We start from the raw sequence: 26053 nt of genomic DNA on the forward strand, positions 1-26053 counted from the left end.
GAGAAGGTCGGTCGATCAGGCTCAAGGTACGGTCAACCGAGGCTTGAAATCCACGAGTTTTGGTCGACCGTAGTGAAGGTTCGGTCAACTGGCCTCGACTTTTCTGCGTAGACACTGTTCAGTGTTTTGGCCATAACTTTTTCTATACAACTCCAAATTGGATGTTCTTGATATCAATAGAAAGGTAAGAGAAAATCCCACAACTTTCATGTTGAACACATTTTAAAATAATGAGTTTTGTTTTAAGAACAATGCCCATAAATTAGAAGGAAGAAACATGAAGGGAGTTTTTCTCTTACGGACACATTTCAGTGTTTTGGCCATAACGTTTTCTGTGTAACTCCAATTTGGACGTTCTTGGTATCAAACGCAAGCTATGGGAAAATGCCACAATTTTCATGTTGAACATGGTTTGAGATGAGATCTAATTGAGTGAGAAAATTACTCATTTCTAACATTCGGTCGACTGGCCGATTGACCGACCCCTTTGAAAAATTTAGTTTTTGCCTTCTTTTAACTTTAAAACCATTTAAAAACCTTTGTATAAGTTATGCATTTTATGAAAAGAGTTTTTCATGTTATTTGGAGGTCCTATGGTCAATCTAAGGTCAGGTAGAGCTTCAATTTTAAATCATATAAGATGCATACACATTCAACCCTAATTACTATTACAACCCAGAAAATAAATAAAGTGTTCATGTCCTCTGCTCCTCAATGCTCCATGGAATATGTCGATTGGTGTTCTTCTCAGTGCTCTTTACGACTTCCATTTTGCATTCATCATTTGTACTTACAGAAATATAAACCTGTTCACACTCAGTTACACAAGTGGGATACTATGGTTTGTCATTATCAAAACAGGGATTGGACTCAAAAAATTAACAAATATAACCACGATATTCCTTCGCCACAAGTAAGGGCAGGAAATAAAATAAGTAGACATTTTTCCTTTACGGAATGATTGAGTGTATAGATGGAGATACATATAGTAAATTTCGAGGACAAAATTTTATAAGGAGGGGAGAATGTAACAACCCGAGATTCTTACACAGGGCCTCCTCGACGAACACAGGGAATTCGTTGACGAGTGCATAAGGGGACCTCGTCGACGAAAATAAGTTTCGTTGACGAGAAGATACCGAGAAGGGTTTTTGGGACAGTCTGAAATTCATCGACGAGGGAGGAAGTTCGTCGACGAAATTATTGAAGGACTCGTCAATGAGGTGACGTGTCTCGTCGACGAATCCAGTCCTATAAATAGCTGAAACTCGTATTTTTAACCAAAATTTCAGCGCAGAACCCTTCTCTTTCTCTCTCCTACAACTCCCTCCCCTTCTCTTTTCGATCTTGGCTCCATTTCTCGCCAAATTGAGGATCTGAGGTCACCATGACGCTCCTGGCGAAGTTCTCCAAGTCTGTCAGAGCAGATCGTGGGGAAAGTTGATTTGAAATTCATCCCAAATTCAGGGTAAGGTATTTTGTTCAGATTATACCTTCCTCCTAGTTATGAGCAATGTTGTAGGTAAGGAAATACTGATATTTTGTTTTGGGGGATATTATTTTCAGGATGTTGAGTTAGGAACCCTGCGGGTGTAGAGCCAGAATTTTATAGGGGCTTTTCAAAGTTAAGGTAAGGAAAATATACTATGTTAGGAAATTTACTTACGTTATCAAAAATTTTATATATGCATGCATGTATACCAGATATTATACAGGATATGAATTTTTAAAGCATGTGTGGCCAGAGTATATGATATTGATATGGAATTTTATATAGTTTTTCAGTATTTCAAGTTATACAGATATAGTGAGATAATTGCAGATTTTATATAGACATAATTTGCATGTATATATATATATATATATCAGTATACAGATATTTATTCAGAACAGTACATACAGTGTATATAGAAAGTTATGTTTTCCTAAATGTCATAGCACTTAGATTATAGAAAGAAAATACAGATAAATTATATAGAAAGAAAGTACAAACAGATTAAACAGTTATAGCATCAAGATGCTACAAATATTACAATAATTATAGTACAACAATATAGTGTTATAGTTATTTTGGAAATATAATGAAAAGAGTATAAAGAGTATAGTATGTATATATATAATATCAGATCCCTGTGGAAAGATTACAGACAGATACACTATAGATATAGACTACAGAGCACGGTACCGTTGTTAGATATAGATAGAGTGCAACCACATATCTCAGATAATGTGTGGGTACCGTCAGCCGTGCTCAGAGAGTATGCAGCTCCCCAGTTCGCTGCGTTGAGGGGGCCGATTTGATGAGGTAGCAGCCATTCCCGCGCCTAGGAGAGTATGCAGTTTGGCCGGACTGAGGTAGTGTAGAGTATAATGACTTACTTGAAGGGCCGATCAGGTTAAGTCCTGCCTATGGGCCGCACAACCCTATCATGAGGGGTCAAATCATGACATACAAAGTCCTAGGGAAAGAACACAGTTATGTATATGTATACAATTTTACAGCTTTTATTGTATATAGTATGATGTAGCACTATGAATGATAGAAAGTTCAGATGAAACAAATGTTTTAAGTTATTATACATGTGTTGTACATAATTGCCAGATTATGCAGTTTTCAAATACTATTATTATAATTTTATGACTCAGTTGCCACACACAGGTAATAGCGTATTTCCACTTATTGAGCGTCGACTCACCCCATTACTTTACCATTTTTCAGGTGAGACAGCTAGGCGAGCAGATGAGGCTCGCGGATAGGAAGTTTACTTGATTGCCCCGGTTGTAGGGTGAGTTATGACAGGATTTTGTATTTTTGAGGTAGATGATACTGGAGTGGTTTATTTTGTATGGTTGTGGCTTGTATATACTGGATTCTGGTATTGTATAGTATATATATAAATTGTTATATGATTTGTGTTTCCGCTGCTTAGGTATGGATGTAGATATACATATAAAAAAAAATGGTAAGAATTTTGAGGATGTTACAACCTGTACTTTCGCTGGAAAACAAACTGGGATATATATTTTTTAACATGTGTATGTGTTTTTTGAATTTTATAGAATAGAGCAGGTGCAGTTGAACAGGAAGGATGGGGCGTCAAAGATGGCGAGGACGGTGTTGTGCATGGCGGGGGCGACGGTGATTACATTGTACAAGGGGCCGATGATATACAGTCCGGCGCCGCCACTGCACCAAAAGACGCCGCTTTTCCTGGCGCTAGGAGACACGAAGGGTAAGAACTGGACGCTGGGGTGCTATACCTAATTGGGCATTGCCTGTCGGATTGGCTGGTGCTGCAGGCGCTAGTGCTTAGGAAGTACACCATGAACTACCTCGCTACTCCATCTAGTGAGATTTGATCGCCACGCATCAACACATGAATTCCTTTTACCGTTTAAATCTCGCTACTTGGTCCGTCAAGATTTGTTTAAATCTCGTTGGCTCAAGTAGTGAGATTACGTCAGAGTCATTCCAAAAATTATTTTCCCAAAAAAAGTACTATTTAATATTTTTTTTAAAAATAAATATATTAGAAAAAAGCTCTTGAAATTTGAGTTCAAGCTTGAGCTCAATTAATTTAGCTTAATCAACGAGTTTAAATAAGTCATTTTTTAGTCAAATAGACGAGTGTCTTCCTTCATGACCTAATTATAAATAAAATAAAAAATATGCAAAATTGAAATTTCGACTATTTTCATAATTTTAAAAATAACAATACAATTTACCCTTTAATTTTTTAACTTTCATAAACACTATTGAAACATCAAACAATGATAAGCTCCTATCACAATCCTCCTAAAAAAACTCAAAAGAAGTGATTTTTTAACCCTTGAGCGAGGTTAAGTTGGTAAGTTCAGAAATTCCGGCGGCTAAAACCCTAAAATTCCTGAGGGTTTGAGAGATTCTGCTGGGGACGGGAGCTTATAGTACAGACAAGGATCATACAAAACGGAATTAGTTAAAAAAAAATTGGGCAGAAAGTGCAGAAGAATGCAAAATCTCGGAGGAAAACTGCTGCACAGAATCTCATTTAAGCATGTACTTCTCTCCCCAGAATTTTTATGATTTTTGGATTGAGTCGCGAACTGGGTCTTCTCATATCTTTCTATTTTGTCGAAAATTGTCTTATTTTTCTTGGATTGAAAAGTGGGTCATTCTCGAAATTATATTTTTTCACCACCGTACTGAAGTTGCATCTTGCTTTTAGTCTTCATTTGGTCGAAGTTTATAGAACAATAAAGAATTTTCAAATCATTTGTATAAATTTGATGACAAATATTGTCTTCTTCAGAATTTATTGGGTTTCGTTTAGAGTTAATTAGGTGGCGATATTTCACTTTTTGAATTTCTGTTTTTTCACCATCTGTTTTGATGATAAAAGTTTTCTTCAATTCACTTCAGCCGGGCCTTCTTCAGACGTAGATTGGGGCAACAATCCGAATATTGAATTTCTGTTTTGTTCTTGATGCCTGCATATTCATATAGGAGTTACTGTTTAAAATTTTTGTTTTTATTATCTTGGAATCCCATCCTAGAATTGAAGTAGAATCTTTAATTTAATTGCAATGGCCAGGTGGTTTCACTGCCCACCAGCGTCATTCCCTATTTTCCATGAAATTTAAGTTGTGTGCATCCTTAATATTGGATAATTTTCACTGCAATGTTTACTCTAGTTTTGTATAATTAATGCTGTAACGAATTTGATTTTATAGGTTATCGGACGCTGTGCTTATTCTTCCAAACAGGCCTTCGATGTGGGGCAGCCAACTGCTGCAACACACCCTGAGGTAATGCCATTTAACACGTGTTATGTAGCGCAGAATTGAGTAAAATTTGCTTTATTCATTTACTTTTTTCAGTGAAATTGACTGATGCATTTGCTTTTACACTGTTTCAACCTAAGGGAAAAATATATAAATAAAGGAATTATTAGTATTGATGTTTTTTATTGTTTATTCAAAATAAGGAATTTTGGTCACTTTATTGCCCGTGTAGCTGCTAAAGGAAGATGAAATCATGCCTGGCATTACTAGTGCAGAATACAGCTCAAGAAGGAAAAGATTGTTGGAGCTTCTCCCAGAGAAGAGCTTAGCCATAATTGCAGCTGCTCCTGTAAAGATGATGACTGATGTTGTTCCTTATACGTACCGACAAGATGCTGATTATTTATATATTACTGGTTGCCAACAACCTGGTGGCATAGCAGTTTTAGGCCATGACTGTGGTTTATGCATGTTCATGCCTGAAGCAGAACCTCATGTACGCCCATGCTTATATAATATAATTATTCTTTACACTTTTATTTGATGCGGTTTTTCTGGGATATTTGCTTGCTTCATTGGCCGTTAGCGGACCTGCAATTTTTTTTCCCATAGGGCAGCATATGTGCACTCACACACACTTGCACACATAAATTTTTTGAAACTAAATTTCCCCCAAGCTTGAACTTTAGACGTCCAACGTAAAAGTCACATATATGCCAAAACATTGGGGAGTCCCTTGATGAATTTATTGAATGATTTTTATATTAACCAAATTAACAAGGAATAGGAGGGTTTTCGAGTGGAAGGTTTCTTCTATGTCTGTCTTGGATAGCTGGATGTTTATGATCTCTAGCTGGCTTAGTGGGATGCCTGGGAGGGACTTGTCCATAATTCTTGATTTTCTTGATGTACTTCCTTGACCAGTGTTATTTTTGTTTTTATTTTGTTCTCACTGTACTATTCGGCATCACCTTGACGTCCTGTTTTTTCTAATAAAATTTTCTTTTCTTTGCTGATTAAAAAAAAAAAAAATCTTCACTTTGGGTCAACATTGTTAGTATAATCTTTTTACTTTATAATCTTAGTGAAGGCATAATCTATTTTAATTTGAACCTTTTTAATAATTTATTATATATTGTAATGTTTTTCATTTCTAAATTCCAGTGATGGCATCTGCTGCCCCCACTGACAGGAAATTGCGTCTGCCCCAACCATTGGCAATAAGTTTTCCCATGGACTGAGTTCTAATTTTTCCAAAGGCTAATTACCTTCCTAATATTTTTGTAGGATGTCATTTGGCAAGGGCAAATAGCCGGAGTTGATGCAGCTTTGGACACATTTAAAGCTGACCAGGCATATCCAATGAGCAAATTAGAGAAGGTGATTTGTATGCACAAGGGAAATATCTCTGTTTAGCTATATATTGCAAGTGGTCCCCGTAAGTTTACTTTTAAGGCATATGGTCTTATCATGGTTTTAATTTACCCAGGGTGGGGGGAATGGAAGCCTGTTTTGCCCTTCCATTTGTAAGATGAAATATGTAAAGAGACACATCTCATTCCCTCTTCTTTATTGGTAGGCTCTACGAGTCCCTTTACATATTTATACCTAATGAGTGGTATAAAAAGCAAGTTTGGCCTTGGCTTATGGTTGGTAAAGTTATGACAACCGTGTTCATCATGAAGCTGATCAGCAATCATTCAATGTCGCATTTGTTTGAGCAAGCTCCATTATGCTTTTGACATGCATTATATCCAGTTGATACTAGACTGTTGCAAGATGTGTAATTGAAAACCTTCGCCTAACCATTTGAGATGATTTTTGCTATGCCATTTTGTTGGTGCTAGACTAGAGTCTGGATGGGTTGATCTGATATGATCAATTAGCATTAAGCATGCATGCTACTTCAGAAAATATTTCATATCCCATCACCTCCTTGGTGCAACTTGTCCAATGCTGTGCTATTAAATATATTTTTTTATTAGTTTTTATTGGTGTATGCAGATACTCCCAAACATGATTGGGAGGTCCTCCAAATTGTTCCATAGTACGAGGACAGCTGTTTCAACTTATATGGGTTTGAATGCTTTTCAAAAAGCAAATTACAGTGGCAAAGTGGATGATCTTACTAGCTATACCCATGAGTTACGGTGGATAAAATCACCTGCAGAACTTAACTTAATGAGAGAATCCGCATCAATTGCTTGCCAGGTGCTTTCATCTCAACTTTTGTGATTTTGCCATACTTCTTTTCTTGATTGAATGAATTTTCATAAAATTTTGATTAAAGATATTATGTGATGAGTTAGTGAGTAGATGGACGTGGATAACAGATACAGTGACATGAAATGATGGGAGGAGAAAGTGAGAAACAAAATATAACTAATAGAGATCTTGTTTTCTTGCTTTTCTACCTTTTCCTTCTGTCGTAGGTAATACTGCTTGGAATTGAGGGATTTGTATGCCAAATAATTTATAATTTTTGTTTTTGGTTAAATCTCGTGCTTCGTGTGCAAAGAAATAGTGTTAACTAGAATCACAATTCCAAAAATGGTACGTTTTATGAGAATAGCAAGTTTGAACAAAAATTGTAGAATTTGGGGAGAATTTGTGAGAATTGGAAATGGAATATTTGCCATCACTTCATAAATCTTCTTTTATGTATTCTTTTAAATAAGGGATAAAACAGGAAAGATAAGTGAATATATTCTTTTTATTTGCAATACCAAGCAAAGTAATTTAATAAAAATTCACTTAGAATTTTATTTATTCCTAGTGGCATTATTGAATTTCTAAATGAATTGTAGAATTGAATTGAACTCAATTGAACTGAATTGGATTCTATTTAAACAAGATTCCAAGCATTGTAATTAATGAATTTCTTTTTCTACCTAAGGTAAAAGACATATATCCTCTCCCATTTTAGATGCAACCCTCCCACCCACGTCCCTGCCCCTGCCTCTGCCTCTGCCCCTGGCATATGATAAAGATATATATTTTTCTCCAACCAATGCAATAATATTTCTTCCTTTTTGTTTTGAATTTGGAGTGAATCCATTGCAAATATTGTAGTGCAGTTTGTTCAGTTGTGGAACATTTAAGACTAGCGTCATTCCTAGTGTCATAAGGTGCCGGTCCAGATATTCGAGGCTCGATGGATGGTGATAAATAAGAGTGAAAATATAATTTCTTGGTCTTCTTAAGTTCAATGGAATTGCTATTAAGCTTTTACTTAAACTAGATGTGTTTAGGTCGCCTAATTAACTACCAATTTACTTGAAATTTTAAGTCAAAACTTAGATTCCTAAAACTAATATGCTTTTGGTCTGTGTGCTATGCTAAGTCTGGGAGTGTGGTTATGCGTGAAGACTATTGGTTCCCCTTGCATTTGTTTGATATATGGCACCATTTAACCTTGTATGAATACAATTGAATTAGCAGTTCTTGAATTTGCATTTATTATTTTGCCCTTTAATCTTAAGTCACCTTGTATCCTTGATAGCAGTTTGATCATGTCCAAAGATTATGTCACCTTACGAAACTAGGGGAGTACTAGGGCACCCTTTTTAGGCATCTGTTGTATTGATTTACATGTATGAAAATATCTAAAACAACCATGCACCCTTTTTAAGGGTCCTTTGTTTGATTCATTTTTATTAGGGTTTTTCATAATCTCAAGATGAGCAAGAATCAAATCTTTCCTTTTTAAACACAACCTTCTAGGATTTCCTCAATTATCTATGTGAGGTATCGTGTTGCAATCTTTAGATTATCTGAGATTGTCACTAGTGTGACGTGCTCCAATGATGCATGTTGGAGATCTAAGAATCAAGGAAGCAACCAAGGTAATCTAAACACCAATATAGAAATAAACACCCAAATGTTTGCGCTCTCATATCCCTAGGCTGTATTTTTAACAAGCACATGAACTGAATCTTCTCTCTCCAACTTGTCTTTGTTCAGAAAGTTTGATATTTTTGCCCTTTTAAAAGATTTTTGAGGCTTCTCCACTTAATAACACTCGCCTAATATCTAGCAATGAAGTTAAAGAAATGCAAGTTTCTTGGAAAAACAGATTTAGTGTACCAAGAAGCTTTCTTTTTTGCTTTTTGGAATTTCCCAATTTTATGGATTTTTTAATGACTTTAATTAAGCTTATGTGATAAATGGAGTAAATATATTTGAATAAAAGCAAAGCTATAGACATAAAATTCTTTAGAAAACCTTCTTTTCATATTTTAACATTTTGGTTTTTTTTTTTTTTGGATTTACAACTTTTTTTTTCCTAGATAAAAAAGAAGATATCTAAAGAGAGAGAAATTACCAATTAGATGAGGATATGAGATCCTCTAAAGAACAAAATAAAAATGAAATAAGAATAAATAAAAAATAAAAAAATAAGAATAATCAAACAGGAATCCCCTCTTTAAATCCTTACCACCATAATTTACAGAACACTTCAAATTAGCTATTTCTCTTGGAATTTTTTCACCTTAGTTTTACCACCATCAAGCCGAATTTCATTTCTTCTGTGATGAAACATTTGTAAACCCAAACTATCCAAGGCTTGTAGATCCGACCTAGAAATCTTTTTTATATATATATTTTTTGTTGCAAAAGAAATTCATTAATAGGAAGAGCATTTACAAGGGGGAGAAAAGGCATCTCCCAAGAAAATCTGGAACAAACCATAGAAAAACTAAAACATAAAAATAAAAATAAAAAATCAAACCAACCAATTCCTCCAATCCCTGTTTAATCCTGAAAGCTAGCTCCTTTAAAAATTCCAAACCCGATACACCATAAAGAAGTCAAGAACTGAATCTTTTCCCACACCAAATACAAATTCAACTTCTTCCCGTGAAAAAATCCGAGCATTATGTTCCAATCAAATACCCCATAAAACTGCATATTTACTACACTTCCAAAGAGCTGCCCTTTCTTCTTCTAAAGCATGCAAAAGAACTGATTAACAAATCTTCCACTGAATAAGGGCAGACCCAACTCTCTTCCCTAATACAAAACAATTTATTCCAAATGCTCCATGCAAATCACAATGCAAAAAGAGGTGAGAGGCTGTTTCAGAATTCTTATAACAGAGCATGTGAACATCTGTTGAGAGAGCCTTCAAAGGTCTCCTAATCTGCAGCAAGTTATTGGTATTAATTTTGTTAAGAACAACCAACCAGGTAAACACTTTAATTTTGGGGGGAACATTAACCTTCCAAATAACTGAATAAAGAGGAAAGGGATAATATGAATAGGTCCAAAAGTCAAAGAATGACTTGTAGAAAACACCCCCGAATGATCTAGACACCAAGAATAAACATCCCTACCTGAGGATAATTTGCAATTGTTCAATACAGACAACAAAGAAGACAACTCCGCCATCTCCCTATCATTTAGAGGTCTTCTGAAATGAAGATTCCAAGAGATTGGAAAGCCCCTCCCATTATTTTTAAAAGAAAGAAATAACTTTGTTTGGCTCATAAGACAATCTAAAAAGACATGGAAAAGAAATGGAAAAAGAATTGTTCCTGAGCCATGGGTCTTTCCAAAAAACAAATCCAGGATACCCTCCCCACTACAAATTTAGTGTGAGGCATAAAAATAGAGTAAATCTGGGAAATAGACCCCCACGGACTCCCCATAGGACATCTCAAGCTAGCATTGGCATCCCCACCCATTCTCATCTAACCCAAACTTACTGCCAATAACTCTATGCCATAAGGAATTATCTCCCAAGGGGAAGTGCCACAACCATTAATTAAAGGAGTGGTGTTTTTATACACCAAGTTACCAAGACCCAACCCCTCTCCTTTTTAGACTTACTTACCTCCGCCTAGTTTACTAAATGGTCCCTATGACCCGCTAGACCAAACCACAAAAAATACCTCATAATTCTCTCAAGCTTGCTTGTGAATCCCACTGGAATTCTAAAAATAGATAAAAAAATACAAAGGGATACTAGAGAGACAAGCCTGGATAAGCGTAATTCTACCACCAAAAGAGAAAAGGGAACCCTTTCAGTTGGCTAATCTCTTTGTAATCCTCTCCATTACTAGATTACAAAAATCAGCCCCTTTAGGATTCCCACCCAGTGGAACCCCTAAATAATTTAGGGGCCATTCCAATAAACAACACCCCGCACTAGCTGTCTAAACTGTAATCCTGTCATTGGGGACATTTAGGGCTGCTGAACCACTTTTCCCCATATTAATCTTAAGCCCATAAACCTTCCTAGAAATCTGTCCTACAGGGGTGGGCAGAATTCCTTCCATATCCATTTGCTTTGAATCCTTACCGTCATCTAAAAAAATATTGGGCAAAAGACACTCACCTCCCCTAAGGTTTGGCAAAAGAATAGGGACCTCCCTTGAGGTTTCAAAAGTTCTATTGACCTCCCTTGAGGTTTCTAAAATGTTAGAAACCTTCTTTGAGGTTTGCCAAAAAGACATAAACCTCCCCCCAAAAGATTTGTCCTGCAAAGGGAGGTTTGTGTCTTTTTGAAAAACTTCATAGGAGGTCTGTGACATTTTTGAAACCTCAGGAGAGGTCATTGTAATTTTTGAAACCTTAGAAGAGGTCCCTGTCTTTTTATCAAACCTCAGGAGAGGTTAGTGTATTTTGCCCAAAAATATTAATCCCCACAAGTCCTTCTGTTGGAGGTGGTGGCACATACATTAAATCCCCAAGCATATAAGATGAATCAGAAACATAGCTATACTGTTCCCAAATCTATTCCATAAGCAAACCCCTATCACAATCAAAATCACTAAAACCAACACTGTCACTGTTCATAGCCCCCCAATTCCTTTTTTCCTTTGCAAATACTAATCCTCTCCCTAGTATCACCCTTTTGAAAAATTATCTCTTCCACTATACTTAAACTTCCTATTAACTCTCTCCTTAGAGCATTTTTTGTTATCTCACCAAAATTAACTTGTTTTTCCTCTAACTTTTTCCTCATCTCAATACCCATGTGCGTTGCCTTCGGACGAGTGTAAATAGCTTCCTCACCAATAGATTTTCCCCCCAAAACAGAATTATTCCCCTAGACCTCATCCTCACAAGAATTTTGTTTCTTTTTAACCCCCCCCCCCCCCCCCCAATTTTATTATCCATAAGGCCCACTGTATGTGCTCTCCTTTACTAGAATTTCCTTTTCGATTAAAATAACAAAATTGTCTACCAAACTTCTAGATCTAACTGAGATGAGCCTTTCTTTTGTTGTTTTTTTCCCCTCTACTCCTTCCAATATTGTTGCTTCTTTGTGGATAAAAGAGGAAATACACTCTTGGCCATCATGAGTCTGCTTCAAAGGTGAACTTTGCAAAGTTGAGTTAGCACCTGGGTTCTACTTTAAATAGAAATAAATACAAGCACCTTTTGAGAGAGAATTTGGGTTTGGTTCAAAAGAGATAATGAGATTGAATTCCCCCCATTGTACATTCCTTTTGGGCTTTGCCATTGAGTCTGCCCATTTAGATGGCTGTAGTGGAATAGCCAGACCTCTCAGCTCTTCATTAATATGGCTCAAATTAGAACCTCCAAACTGATTATGGGCTCGATCAATAGGCTTGGCCAGTAGAGAATTAACAAACTCTTCCCCTTCCCATCCATAACATGCCCAAATCTAAAACAATCACCGCCACCAGCTTTCGTCCCCCCATCTTCACTGAAGGAAATCCAACCCCTCGCGTTGCCAGTCAAAGCCCTAGCCATCTTGACTGCAAGATGCTGAAGCTCTTGAATCTTTTTGCTCCTTGCGATGAAATTCCATGATCTTCCATTTACAATCTCCCTCTCCCCCAACTATGAACACAATAATGCTTAATCTCTGTCGTTTTGACGTTATTTGAAGTACTGTTATGACAAGAATTTCCTTCCCCTTTAGCATAATTCTTCCTTGACACAACCTAGCTTCACGAAAGGGATACCACTTCTTTTTCCAACTCCTGTGGCATCATCACCAAGAAGAGAGGACCCAATCAATGCACTGAACTTTTCCCCAAACTAGACCTATCCATCACCTTTAGCCCCTTTAAAGACAAAAATCAAAAATCTCTTTCCTTTCCAACCATGACCTAATCCAAAAATTTCCTGATCTTTGTTGTACAATTACCAATCCAATATTTCACACTACCCAAACTTCCAAGGGATGACAAAAATCCATTGGCAAACTAGTTAGCAGTGTTGATGGCAACATCAACCATCTACTACACCCCCTGGTGTTTCAAGAATGAATAAAGTGAGGATCTCCCTCACTTTATCCAATCTCAGATTTAGGTCTTCCTTAATCTGGATTGAGCGAGCCATTCATGACCTATCACAGCCATGGAGAAACAACAAGAAAAAAAATGATTGTTAGGGTAGGTTTCATGAGGGAGAGACTTTGGTTATCAAAAATTTTTTTGGTGTCAACTGGAACATGCCAAATAGTGACCTTCCTAGACCAAAATAAAAATAAAATAGAAACCCAAGATTGTATCTTCCTAGACCAAAGGACTACTCAATTCGCCAACAAAGAAATAAATGACTTTATTTTGCTCAGAACTAAGATGAAAAATGGCTTCCAACATGTTCTTCAACCAAATAAGTTCACAAGTAGTGTGAGCCATAGCTTTATATTTTGACTTAGCACTTGACCTGACCACCGTAGTTTGTTTCATACTCTTATAAGGAACCAAATGACCACCAACCAAGATATATTACTTGGTTGTGGATATTCAGTCGATAGGTGACTCGGCCCAATCTACTTCTATATATCCTTGATTACAATGTGACTTTGATCTTGATATAAGAGATCTCTCCTAGGTGCACCTTTGAGATATCTCAAGATGCGTATTACTACACCCCTGTGACTTGTCCTTGGAGAATCCAATAATTGACTCACAACACTTGTTGCAAAAGATATGTCTGGCTAAGTGACACCAAGATAATTCAACTTTCCAACAAGTCTCTGGTATCGTCTAGGATTAGGCAACAAGTCATCTATATCCGACACTAACTTGCCGTTAGGATCTATGGGTGTATCAACTAATTTGGATTACAACAGTCCAGTCTCCTCCAATAGATCAATAACATACTTCCTCTATGACAAGACGGTTCCTATACGAGATCTAGATACTTCTATACCCAAGAAGTGTTTCAATGGTCCCACATCTTTTGTTTGAAACTTAGTCTATAGAAAATGTTAAGACCCTAAATACCTTGATCATCATCACGTGTAATAACAATATCATCCACACACACAATAACAAGGATCCTACTCAATGAAGAATGATGATAAAACACAAACTGATCCACTACATTGTCAAAGGCCAAATTCAAATACTACAATGCTGAATCGACCAATCCATGCTTTAAGAGATTGTTTTAAACCATATAGTGCCTTTTTGAAGCGACACACTAAGCCTGACTTCCCTTGAGCAATGAACCCAAGTGGTTGCTCCATATAGACCTCCTCCTTAAGATCACCATGCAAAAAGGCATTCTTCATAGCTAAGTAGCTAAATGATGCAGAGGCTTCTGACACATGCTAGCTAAGGATATGAACAGATGTACTAATGCAAGTTTGGCAATCGGAGAAAGTGTCGGAATAATCCAAATCATACTCCTAAGTATACCCCTTAGCAACAAGACATGCCTTCAGATGAGCCACAAAACCATAGGGTTGACTTTCACAATGTATACCTAGCGGCAACCAACCATAGACTTGTCAAGAGGAATACCAAGTCCCAAGTATTATTCTCCTATAAAACATTCATATCTTCAACCATGACATTTCTCCATGCTAAGTTTTTCGAAACAGACTTAGGAAGGGCAGAAAATGATAAAGTAGTAACAAAACAATAATAAGAGGGTGATAGGAAGTCATAGCAAGCATAGTTGGAAATGGGATGTTGTGTACATGTGCATTTACAACAATGGGAGGATCAACATCGTGGGAAATATGATCATCAGACAACGAAAATAAGGCGTGGTAGTAGAAGCTAGAGGGGACTCTTCCTTAGAGTCACTGTCATGAATACACTTGCAAATTAGGACAATCAAGACAACAAGGAACTCAAACTACATGAAGACACAAGTGGTTGATTGGGTAAGAATAGCAAGCTTGAATTTGGAAGATTAGGTAAAGGAAGAGACTCATTAAGATTATAAGTACTTAGGGAATGAGTGAAGTAAGGTGTAGACTAAAAGAACGAAACATCTGCAAAAACCAAGAATGATGCACCGTAGGACTATAATGACATATCCCTTTTGAGTATATGAGTAGCCCTGAAAGACACATTTTATAGCACGAGGATCCAACTTATCGACCCGGAAGCTAGTTGATGAACGAAGGACACACACCCGAATATACGAGGGGGCAGAGAGAATAGAGGTGGATTAGGAAAGAGAATGGAGTAGGGAGTTTTACCACTAAGAACAAAGGATTGCATCTTGTTGATAAGATAGCAAGCAGTAATACAACATCACAACAAAACACTTTAGGTATATGCATTTGATAAAGTAAGGTGCGAGTGATTTCAAGGTTTCAAGGATATTGTTAAAGCTTGATATACATTGTTGGCCCACGACCTAACAACTTAAGCTTTTAGGTAAAGTGTTAATCTAACATGGTGTTAGAGTTGGTTACCAGGAGGTCCTCGGTTCTAGTTTTGTTGTCCGCATTTATTATGTTGTGTTTAAAAAATTATTGTTTCCCTGTAATGAGTTTAATCTATCATGTGTTTATCTCTTCACATGCTGTTGGACTACACGTGCGGGGGCTGATGATGTTACTACAAAACACTTTAGGTACTATGAGTAGTTCCCCCCCCCCCCCCCCACCCATCTTTTGCAATAGAAAATAAAAAATGTAAGTAAAAAGAAATCCTTTGAAAAATCTAGAAGATCTCGAGGCAATAAAAGTGAACAATCAAAGACTAGGTTTTTATTTATGTATATTCCTTTTCCTTCTCTCTTTTTTCCCCCCTTTATGGGCTGAATGGCTGATGATGTTACCTAAATAGAAATTGTTTTTTTGTCATAATCTTAATTTCTTTCCTTAATTCAAAAATCCGATTCTAATTCTACAAATCACATCTTAAAGATCCTTCTTTTAAATTTAATTCTAATCCTATTTTATCTCAATCACAAAACCTTCTTTTTTATTCAAACTCAAATCTCAAAGAATTTCAAAGTTAATACCGTCTTATCTTATAAGGATTTTGAGGCCATCTTTTTCAAATCATTTCCTTTTAAAAATAAGATTTTATGAAGATACGAGTTGACCCTTCTGTCTCAAATCACAACATTTATTGATGCTGATTTGGGTAAGCAAGGGACAGAAACTCGTTCAATTTTGAATAGCTGCCATTTTAAGCCTTCGAGTTGACAAGGAAGGTCTCCAGACCACCCTCTTCCACCTTGAAGCCACATCATCTATGATGTTTGGGCGCACAAGGGGGATATTCCATCCATTTACTCCCCTATTTCCTTATCTTAAAAAAATATAGGACAAGAGTTTGACCATTGACGACAACCATTCTAAGAATAGATGTTTTAGGGTGCCTAATACCTTACACATAACTAGGCTCCCGAATCCATCTCTTAATGTGTAGATCATAGGAGTCTTGTCTGAAGGACACTAGGGGTTCCTCGCTTTATCCCCTCCTTAAAAGGTGAGGTGGCAATTCCATATTTATCCTTCCAATTCATCTTCACCATGTCGCATGTCAGACGAAATCCGGTGTCAACATTGATCAGTGGCAGTGGAGTCTATAGCGCAAGGACTAGGACAAGAAATACTGGATAACAAGTATGCCGTGGCGCCTAATGATTGTTTTACTCTTTCCAAACTAAAACATGCTCCTCTCTAGGACTAATGTATAATCCTAGGGTTAGGAGAGAAAGCATCAATGCTCCAAAGCTGCTGTTCCATAAATAAAGAGGTGATAAGGTTTGAACATAATCCTGCCTTTCTAGGAAGATTTGACTCTAAAATCTCTCTCGTCCAACTAATTGTCTCCATAAAGTCTTGTAGGGGCTGGGGTCTTATATGCCTAGCCTTGGATATGTACATGGAGTTGCAAAAAATATGGTTTTGGTAATTGTGTTCAGAACAAAATGTGATGTCAAAATTTGCCTCTTCTTTAGATGCTTGCCATATGGAATTTTATAGGGCTTTCCTCATTACATTCTTGTTGTAGGAAATATATAAAGATGTGGACAAGGATTTTGTGTGAGAGGACTCTTGGCACCACATTTTGTATGGAAGACAATTTGTAAAACCATGTTTTTGTTGGTTCCATGCAGATCTCTTGGCCTGACTTGGTTTACTAACCCTCATTTTTCCCTGTGAGAGAAATGGAAACAATTAATTGAATGGGAGTGATTTTAGGGTTAATTTTTCCAAGAAAGGTAGAAACTCATTCAAACATTGTTGCATCTTTATTTAAGAAATGGGGGATTTGGAGTGTTGATGCTCTTTTTACCAACCCTAGTATTATAAATTAATCCTAAAGTGGAGCACATTTTAGTTTGGGAAGAGTTTTTGGGAGGAGAAAAATCTATGCAGCCACATTAGAAAAAACCTAGTAGTCATAGCTTCTTCCCCTTGCTATTCTATTCTCCGAAGAGTTTCACCTCTTTCTCCTTCTCATCACTATCACCACCATTGACCATCATCTTCCACTTGAGAGTAAAAATACAAATGAGCATCTATTAGCTTGCTACAACCCCTTGATGTCCATGCCCAATAACCGTTAAAAGTCTTGTGGTCTTTTTGGGTCACCATTCACTGTAAAAGTATCACGACCCTTTGAGGCCACCAGATTTTTCTTTTTTTTTTTTCCTTCTTGGGGTCCTCCAAGAGTGAGAGAGAGAGAGAGAGAGGGCCGGGGGCGGGGGGGGGGGGGGGATGCAGTTGCCGCTGCAACTTCCAGCAGCTTTGCCAATGCCCTAAGTCCTCCCCTTATTTTTCTTGTTTTTTTTATCTCTCCTTTTCCCATTCTCTTGTTTAGTTCTGATGAGTGTCCTCTTTACAAGACGCAAAGGAATTCCAAGAGAGGATGTGTTGATGAAGGATAACATGAATACCTAGGGGGGTTGGGTTCTGGGTCACTTTAAAAAGATGGCTCCTGTTGTTGCATAGCTCGACAACAGCAATGATAGTATTGTCGGGCTTTGCCATTCTCTTGGTTTAACTACCCCTTGATGAAGCTGAGGTCTGATTTTCCATTTCCATCCAATTTCAATGGATTTTGGGTGTCAACTCTAGCACACATGGCAACATAGGGGATTGAGGGGGAGGTTGGTTGGTTGATTGCCTAAACGGACGCTGCCACGTGAGAAGCATCATGCAAAAATTAAGACTGTCAAACCTAGTTAGCCTCATCTTTTATACTTATTTACTGTTATTATTCCTTTAAAATGGCCTAAAAGTCATTGATGAAAAATTAAAAATAAAAATAAAAATAAGTGACAAAAGATAAAATTTTTCACAAGGTGCTATTATTAATATTATTATGCATGTTTTATTCAAGTTGTTAATGGTTATTTTAGTCATTTAGCATTATTAGTATCTGCCAGTGCTATGTTGGTTAGCGTGAGTTAGTAAGCGTATTATGGTCATTGATGTATACTTACATATATTATAAATAGAGGGAGAGACCTATTATTGTAATTAAGTCTTCCGTTTTTACCCAATTATTCAACATGGTACTAGAACATGATTCTGAGACCTAAACCCTAATTGCCACGGCCATTGTCAAAACCGAAGCCTAAAGCCCTGAATCTATTGCATGTCCACCATTGTAGGAGAAGTTCCAGCACTACCATTGGCCTAAAAAGCAGCCAGCAGTCGCCCTAAGCCACAGCATTCGCTGGGAATTTCCTGGACAACACTGCAGGCTCAGGAACACAAAAATCCTATAGGTTTTGCAAAACCAACGCCATAGCATCCGTAAACATTGCCAATCTGCCCCTCACTGAAATCCCACTACTTGAGCTACCCAAACGTGCCATCACGCGCTGGTTGAAGGCAGGTAGGGCCGACTCCATGTGCCAATGTGTGAAGGTTATTTCATGCATGTTTCTTGCCTGAATTTTCCTGCAATGTTTGAATCCCTTCATAAACATGTTATTGAAGCTTTTCATGATGTTTTTTGTCCAAAAATCTCACCTTTTTTAGTTACTCGTGCAGCACGTGAGGAATGATTGTTTGATACTTGCCAAAGATGTTTGTAATTTTTGTTGAGTTCATTGGGGCTTGAAACAGTAGCATTTTCTGTGGTGTGCATGTTTGCTCCGGTTGTTGAAGGTTGTGTGTGTTGTGATGGAGTCCAAAAGCAATTTGGTTGTTGTGTATTTCTAATTTGCTGCTGTATCGAGGTTGTGTTTGTGTTGGGATGGAGTCCCCAAATCCGAAGAGTGTGTTTCCCCTGTTAGTCACTTGTTTGGGCGAACAATGTACTATAGCTGTCCTAGATGAAGAGTACTGAAGGTTCCTACAGTATCAGACATCCCACAAGCATCTCATCACATTACATCTTTTGCTCATAAGGGTAATGCTAGAGTTTGTATGTCATTTGGTATCTCTCCCACTAGTCTCTGGGTTATCGACTTTGCGGCTACTGACCATATGATAGGTGTCCCCAACTTCTTCACCCCCCCTCACCCCCTCATTAGTTTTCTGAAAATCTACCAAAAGTTATCCTTGCTTCATGGGTCCATTACTATAGTAAAGGGGGTAGGAACAGTAGATCCTAGTCCCTCCGTCTCTCTTTCTTATGTTTTGTACATTCCTAAATCTCTCTTTAATCTCATGTATGTTAGTAAAATTACGATGTCAACAAATTAGTTTTTAACCTCTTTCCTAGTTCTATTGTTATTCAAGATCTAAAGATGAGGAAGATGATTGGTGTAGGATGTGAAGCTATAGGACTTTACTACTTTGAGTTGCTTTTTCTTCCAATTGCCCGCGGTGTCGCTGATACACCATATCAAACCCATTATATCCTTGGTCATCCATCATTGGACAAGTTAAAACCTCTAGTTCTTACTTGGAGTTTTGTGTCTATTAAAACTTGATATACAATGTTGGCCCACAACCTAATAGTTTAAGCTTTTAGGTAAAGTGGTAATCTAACCTAGTATTAGAGCTAGTTACTAAGAGGTCCTGGTTTCTCGTCCCATTGCCCACATTTATTATGTGGTGTTTAAAAAAATGATTGTGTTCCCTATCGTGGGTGTTATTTATCATATGTTTATCTCTCCACGTGTTGTCAAGATGTAGGTGTGGGGGAGTGTTAAAGCTTGATATACAATGTTGGCCCACAACCTAATAGGTTAAGCTTTTAAGTATAGTGGTAATCTAGGGGAGTGTTAAAACTTGATAAGCAATGTTGGTTCACAACCTAATAGCTTAAGCTTTTAGGTGAAGTGGTAATCTAACAGTGTCTAATCTTAAGTGTGAGTCTTGTCAATTAGGAAATCATCATCATGTTCCCTTTGCTCATTGACTCCATAAACAGGCGGTTAGCCCTTTCATGTTAGTCCATTGTGGTGTTTAAGGTCCTAATTATGTCATGTCAAATTTGAAGTTTTTGTACTTCTTTACATTTGTCCATGACTACTCTAGAATGACTTGGTTGTATTGAATGAAAGATTGTTTTAAGTTGTTTAATATCTTTTTTGTCTTCTATTCTGAAATAAGGGCTCAATTTGATATGCCAATTAGGATACTTCCTAGCAAAAATGCTAAGGAGTACTGCAGTACTCTATTCTCTTAACATATGACTAATTTTGTTATGATCTATCAAACGTCTTGTGCCCACACACTACAACTTTGGCAACTTCCTAGTGATAATGCTAAGGAGTACTGCAGTACTCAATTCTCTATCTATATGACTAACTTTGTTATAATCTATCAACTGTCTTGTGCCCACACTCCACAACAAAATGGAGTTGTAGAGCAGAAAAGTAGACATTAGTGACTTGAGCCTTGTTGCACCAAATGAATGTCCCCAAAGCTTTTCTGGAGTAATGGCGTGTTCACTGCTTGCTCTCTCATCAATAAAATGCCATCCTTTGTCCTTGTTGGTAACATCCTATATTCAATTATCTTCCCCGAGGCTCTTTTGTTCTCACTTCCTCCTTGTATATTCGACCATGTGACATTTTCCCATCATTTAAGTCCACAGATCGATAAGTTGGATTCTTCTGCTATCAATTGTATTTTTCTTTGGCTATTCCTATGCTCGAAAAGGATATCATTGCTATACCTCGACTTTACATTGATTCTTTGTCTCTACTGATGTCACCTTTTTTGTGTGAATGTAGAACTTGATGGGTTTGTTCCTTTGCCTAGCCTTTCAGATCCTAACCTATTATCTTTACCCAGTCCTCCTACATCTTCATCCAGTTTGAGTCCTTCCTGTCACTTGAATCATCCCAATTTGTAGGTGTACACACCGTGACGTAAGGGAGAAGACCCTCCTCTAGCTTCCACTTCTACGCCTCTAGTTCCCTGGCCAAATGTTCCTATTTCCTAAGATGTTTATCCTGTTGTTGTTTGAAAAGGTAAACACACTCGTACCCAACATTTGATCTCTAATTTTGTTTCTTATGATTTCTTGTCACCCTTATATTACTGTTTTGTTAGTATTCTACCTTTTATTGCTTTTCCAAAAATCTATTTTTGAAGCCCTATCCCATTCTTGGTGGAGGACTGCAATGATTAGAGAGATGTATGCACTACTTGAGATTGGTGCCTTTACCTCCTAATAACTCTAGATGGTTGTGACTGGATGTTGTATACCATGAATGTCAATCCAGATGGTTTGTTGGCTCTATTGAGGGCCCATCTTGTTGCTAAGGGATTTACTTAGGTGTATGGGAGGCAACTTCTAGGAAAATTCTTATTATGGACAACCTTTAAAAAAGGGGCCAACCCTTTTGAATGGGTGCTTCTTGTGTTTAGAGTGTGTGGAAACCATTGATCACATCCTCTTGCACTGAGCCCTTTGGGACTTGGCGATTGCTGTGTTTTTTGTTGGCTCTTAAACTTGTGTTTGGTCTCTGGTGGTGTGGATGACCATCCTGTAGTGGCATGTTTGCATAGGATTATGAGGTTTAGGGTTTGGTTTGGCGGCAGCTATACACTTAGGGTTTAGTCGGATTTTGCTCTAACACCATGATGAAGTATTGGGATAATTGGAAAATCTAAATACAACAATAGGTCTCTCTCGCATTTTATAATATATGTCAAATACATAACAATGATCGTAATGCTCCCCCAACCTGGATAGTTTTTCAATGGATTTCTTTCAAGAAAATTGGGGTGTGTTGGAAGTGGATATCCTCGAATTTGTTGAAGAGTTTCATCATGAGGGTGTGGTGAATACTAGTGTACTTTTATCACCCTTATCCCTAATGAGGGAGCTAGAAGAGTTAGGGAATTTGTCAATCAACTTTTATCCATGACAGACATATCTTAGATGCGGTGTTGGTGGCCAATGAAAAGGAGGGGCACAAAGGGTATTGTATTTAAAGTAGATTTTGAGAAAGCCTATGATAGGGTCATTAAGGGCTCTTTAGATAAGGTGATGAGCAAAAATGTTTTTTGGGGATTTGTCGAGAAAGTGGATCAAGAGTTGTTTCACTTTGTCCCATTTGTCTGTTATTGCCAATGGCCCAATAGTCAATTGAGAGATTGGTTCAAGGCCTCTAGGGGTCGTAGACAAGAGGACCCTTTAGTCCCTTTCTTGTTCACCCTAGTTGTTGATACCCTCAGTAGGTTGTTCTTTCATGCTTAGGAAAGCCCTTGCGCGCGCGCGCGCGCGCGCGGGGGTGGTGGGTGGGTGGGGGCGGTGGGTGGTGTAGGTGATTAGAGGTTTTTGTGTAGGTACGGAGGAAGTGGAGATTTTGTGCCTCCAGTTTGATGATGATGCTTTGCTACTCCTCGATGACAATTTAGTAAAGTTCAAGAAAGCAATTTTGTTGCCCAAAATTTTTGGAAAGATCTTAGGTCTTACGTTCTACTTGTTCTAAAGTGGTATAGCAGGCATTAACATGGGTAAGGGACTCTTTAGAATTTCAAATTGAGGCAAGTTGTCAATCCATTCATTGGTCCCTTACTTATCTTGCCTACCCTGTGGTGGTAATCCAAAATTTGAAGCCTCTTGGGATCTTGTCTTGGAAAAGGTGGCTAGGAGATTGGAGATTTGTAAGAGGACTTTTTTTTTCCCTTGGGCATCGTGCCACTCTCATGAATGCTTCTCTCTCGAATATCTCAATTTATTATCTCTCTTTGTTTAGAGTTCCCTCTAGAGTTGTCAGGTCCTTAGGGAGGTTGATGCATAATTTCCTTTGGTTGGGTCCTAGGGAGGGTAGGCAGAACCATCTTGTTAGCTGAGATTTGGTTTGCAAACCTAAGTCAGAGGGGAGCTTGGGTATTGGGAATGTGGTATCTATGAACGTCTTTCTTATAGGTAAATGGTCTTAGAGGTTCTCTCTGGTAATTGAATCCCTTTGGCATAAGGTGATAAAGAGTAAATATGGGATCAAACGGAATGGGTAGGAGATGAGGAGTAGCAAATATCTTCTCAAGCTTATCCCTGGAAATTTGTCTTTTAGGTAGCCAATTAGTTCTTTCCTCTTATTCAGTTCAAGGTGGGTAATGGCAAAAATTTTTTTTTTTGGGAAGATGTGTGGGTGGGGGACACTTCGTTGATGTTGAAGGTTCCTCGTTTTTTTAAGCTTTACTCTCTTCATAATGCTCCTAGTAGTTCTTTCACTTCTTCTTAGGGGGGAGTCCTCCTTGGGATTTACATTTTTCTAGGAATCTCAAAGAAAGAGAGGTCATTTAGCTCACTAACCTTATTTCCTTGTTGGACCAGCTGATTCATTTTTTTAATGAGGATGAGATGTGAGAGGGGGATTCCTCAAGCATGTTTACTTCTAAATATTTTCTCACCTTTTGAAAACCCATTGCCCTCACCCTTTTCCTTGGAACCACTTACATTGGAGGGCTAAGGTTCTAGGGAAGATTCTGGCTTTTGTTTGGACTGTGATCCTAGAAAAGATCAACACGCATGATATGCTTCAAAGGAGAAGATCCTATATGGCTCTTAGTATTGATACGTGCTTCATGTGTCATGAAAATAATGAGTCAATTGCCTAGATTTTTGTGCATTGCAAGGTGGCATCGCAGCTGTGGATGCCCTTTTCTATCCAGTAGGGGAAAAGTGGGTGGCTCTGGGAAAAGTGAAAGACTTGCTTTTGGTTAATGTCAGGGGTTTTGATAAGAACAGGAATGGCAGAGCTACGGTGTGTGGCTGTTTTTTCCATCCTATGGACCATGTGGATCAAAAGGAATGCTAGGATTTTCAAAAGTTATTCTACCTGCTCATGGCTTTTGTGGGATAAGGAGACTTTCCTAGCCTCCTTGTGAGTGCACTCTTTGGGTTTCTTTAAGGGTCTTTTGCTGTTTGACCTTACTAGATATTGGAAGGCAGCGCTCTTGTAATGGAGTTCTGGATTATATTTTTTTTTTCCCTGTTTGGTATTTTCCACACTGTTTTTTCTTTTCCTCAGATTTTCTAGTTTGTTGAGGACTCCTTGTCCTCCAATCATGTAATCCATTTCTCAGGTGTAATAAAATTGTCCTCTTTTTCTATAAAAAAATAATGCTAAATAACCAAAATAACCAATAAAAAAATTTATGAGCAAGTGCTCACATGTAGAATGAATGGATGCTATCATTCAGAGCAAATTAGTGAATGAATGAAAGTGTCTTCATGTGGACTGAATGGATGAAAAAATGACTGGGCACTGTCATGTAGAGTATATGGATGAATTGGTGAGCAAATGATCTTATGCAGAGCAATTGAATGGATGAGTGGATGGGTGAATGAATGACCATATGCTCACATATAAAGCAAAAGGATGAGTGAGTGGATGTTCACAAGTAGTAAGAATGCATGAATCACTGAATGCTCATGCAACATAGAGGTCATGGATGAATGTATGGTCTTATATGAAGCAATTGGATAGATGAATGACTAGATGCTCACTTGTAGAGCAAATTTATGGTGCCCTTAAATCAATCCTTTGTGTGCTTACAAGAAAAAAGGAATGCAAGGGTAGAGGCAACCTATTCACATGAGAAGTTTCACTTAAATCTAACAATGGGAGTTGAGATGAGGCGCAAAAGGTTACACACCCCTCTAAGTCTCCTAACTGTCTCAATGGATTGGGGAGAAATTCTTTTCAGTGAATGACACTCCTTTGGAAACTAAGGATGAATATATGGCTATATGAATGGGCAAATGGAGGATTGACTGCAGCAGGAAGGCTAAAGTGCAGACAAAGCGAGTGACAATTAAGTACAGTTTCCCTAAAGCTTCTCACTATGCAATTTCAAGAAACAAACACCTTTAAAGTTCCCTTGTACACTATGTTCCAAGAATTTTCACACACCATAGGATGAGAGAATAATGAGAAAAGGAATCGCCAAATTCATAGAGATAATGTACACAAATAAGCACTAAGGCAACTAGCCAAAGAACACAATTCAATCAATTCATAAAAACTATACATTATACCAACAAGGAAATTATCAAAAGGTAATAGAAAGCTAAAGAGGAACTTCTATTGTAGTCCTATTTGGATCTCCTTTGCATACCTCATCTAGAAGTTTCTATTTATGCAGGAGGGTCAATGATCATCCAATTGTGTGGAAGGTTCTAGAAACCTTAGATAGTCATTGGTTGCCCCTATTATAACCCACATTGGAGCTTGGAAAGTCTCCCTTACTCACCTCTTCTAGGTTACTAGTGGAGAGTGTTCGATCTAAGTGGGGTTGTTTCATACACCCATATGAGGCTTTAGTCTCAAAGTCACAAGAGCTCTAATCCTAAGGAAAAGTTTGTATATAAGGATTGTTTGGTGGAAAGAAAGTTTTTCCCAACCCACACCCACTATCCATTTGTAATCAATCATATAAAGCAAGGTAAAATGACCTTTAATGCAATTGGTGATAATCCATGGTTAGTTTTGGCTCAACTCTTTAATGTCCTTAGTGAATCGCGATCTGTTTAGCATTAAATCTTTGGACCTGCATGTTGCGACACCTAGTTTTAAGTAACACCTTTTCTTTAATGCTAATTTGATTTAAAAGTTTTGAAATATGTTTTCCTTATTGAATAATTTTGTGTCCCTGATATTAACAGTGAAATGGATAAGAGTGGAGAAATTAGTATCACTAATGGTCAAATTTTGATGAGTTCAGTGGGCCAAG

At 37.7% G+C, this 26053-nt stretch overlaps 1 protein-coding gene across 2 annotated transcripts in view; it reads left to right on the forward strand.

Moving 5' to 3' along the window:
* The first annotated feature begins 3763 nt into the window (after positions 1 to 3763).
* The window catches only part of LOC131154339 (intermediate cleaving peptidase 55, mitochondrial), a 38338-nt gene continuing 16048 nt past the window's right edge, over positions 3764 to 26053 (forward strand). The window contains exons 1-5 of one of the 2 annotated variants that reach the window (XM_058107041.1): positions 3764 to 4039; positions 4714 to 4788; positions 4997 to 5260; positions 6052 to 6144; positions 6769 to 6975. In XM_058107041.1, the coding sequence (XP_057963024.1) occupies positions 3992 to 4039; positions 4714 to 4788; positions 4997 to 5260; positions 6052 to 6144; positions 6769 to 6975 (687 nt within the window). In that variant the 5' untranslated portion in view covers positions 3764 to 3991. The remainder of the gene's footprint in view (positions 4040 to 4713; positions 4789 to 4996; positions 5261 to 6051; positions 6145 to 6768; positions 6976 to 26053) is intronic. The other variant, XR_009136425.1, reaches the window with a different exon arrangement.

Source organism: Malania oleifera, chromosome 4 (genome assembly GCF_029873635.1).
Source record: "Malania oleifera isolate guangnan ecotype guangnan chromosome 4, ASM2987363v1, whole genome shotgun sequence".
Classification (NCBI taxonomy): Eukaryota; Viridiplantae; Streptophyta; class Magnoliopsida; order Santalales; family Ximeniaceae; genus Malania; species Malania oleifera.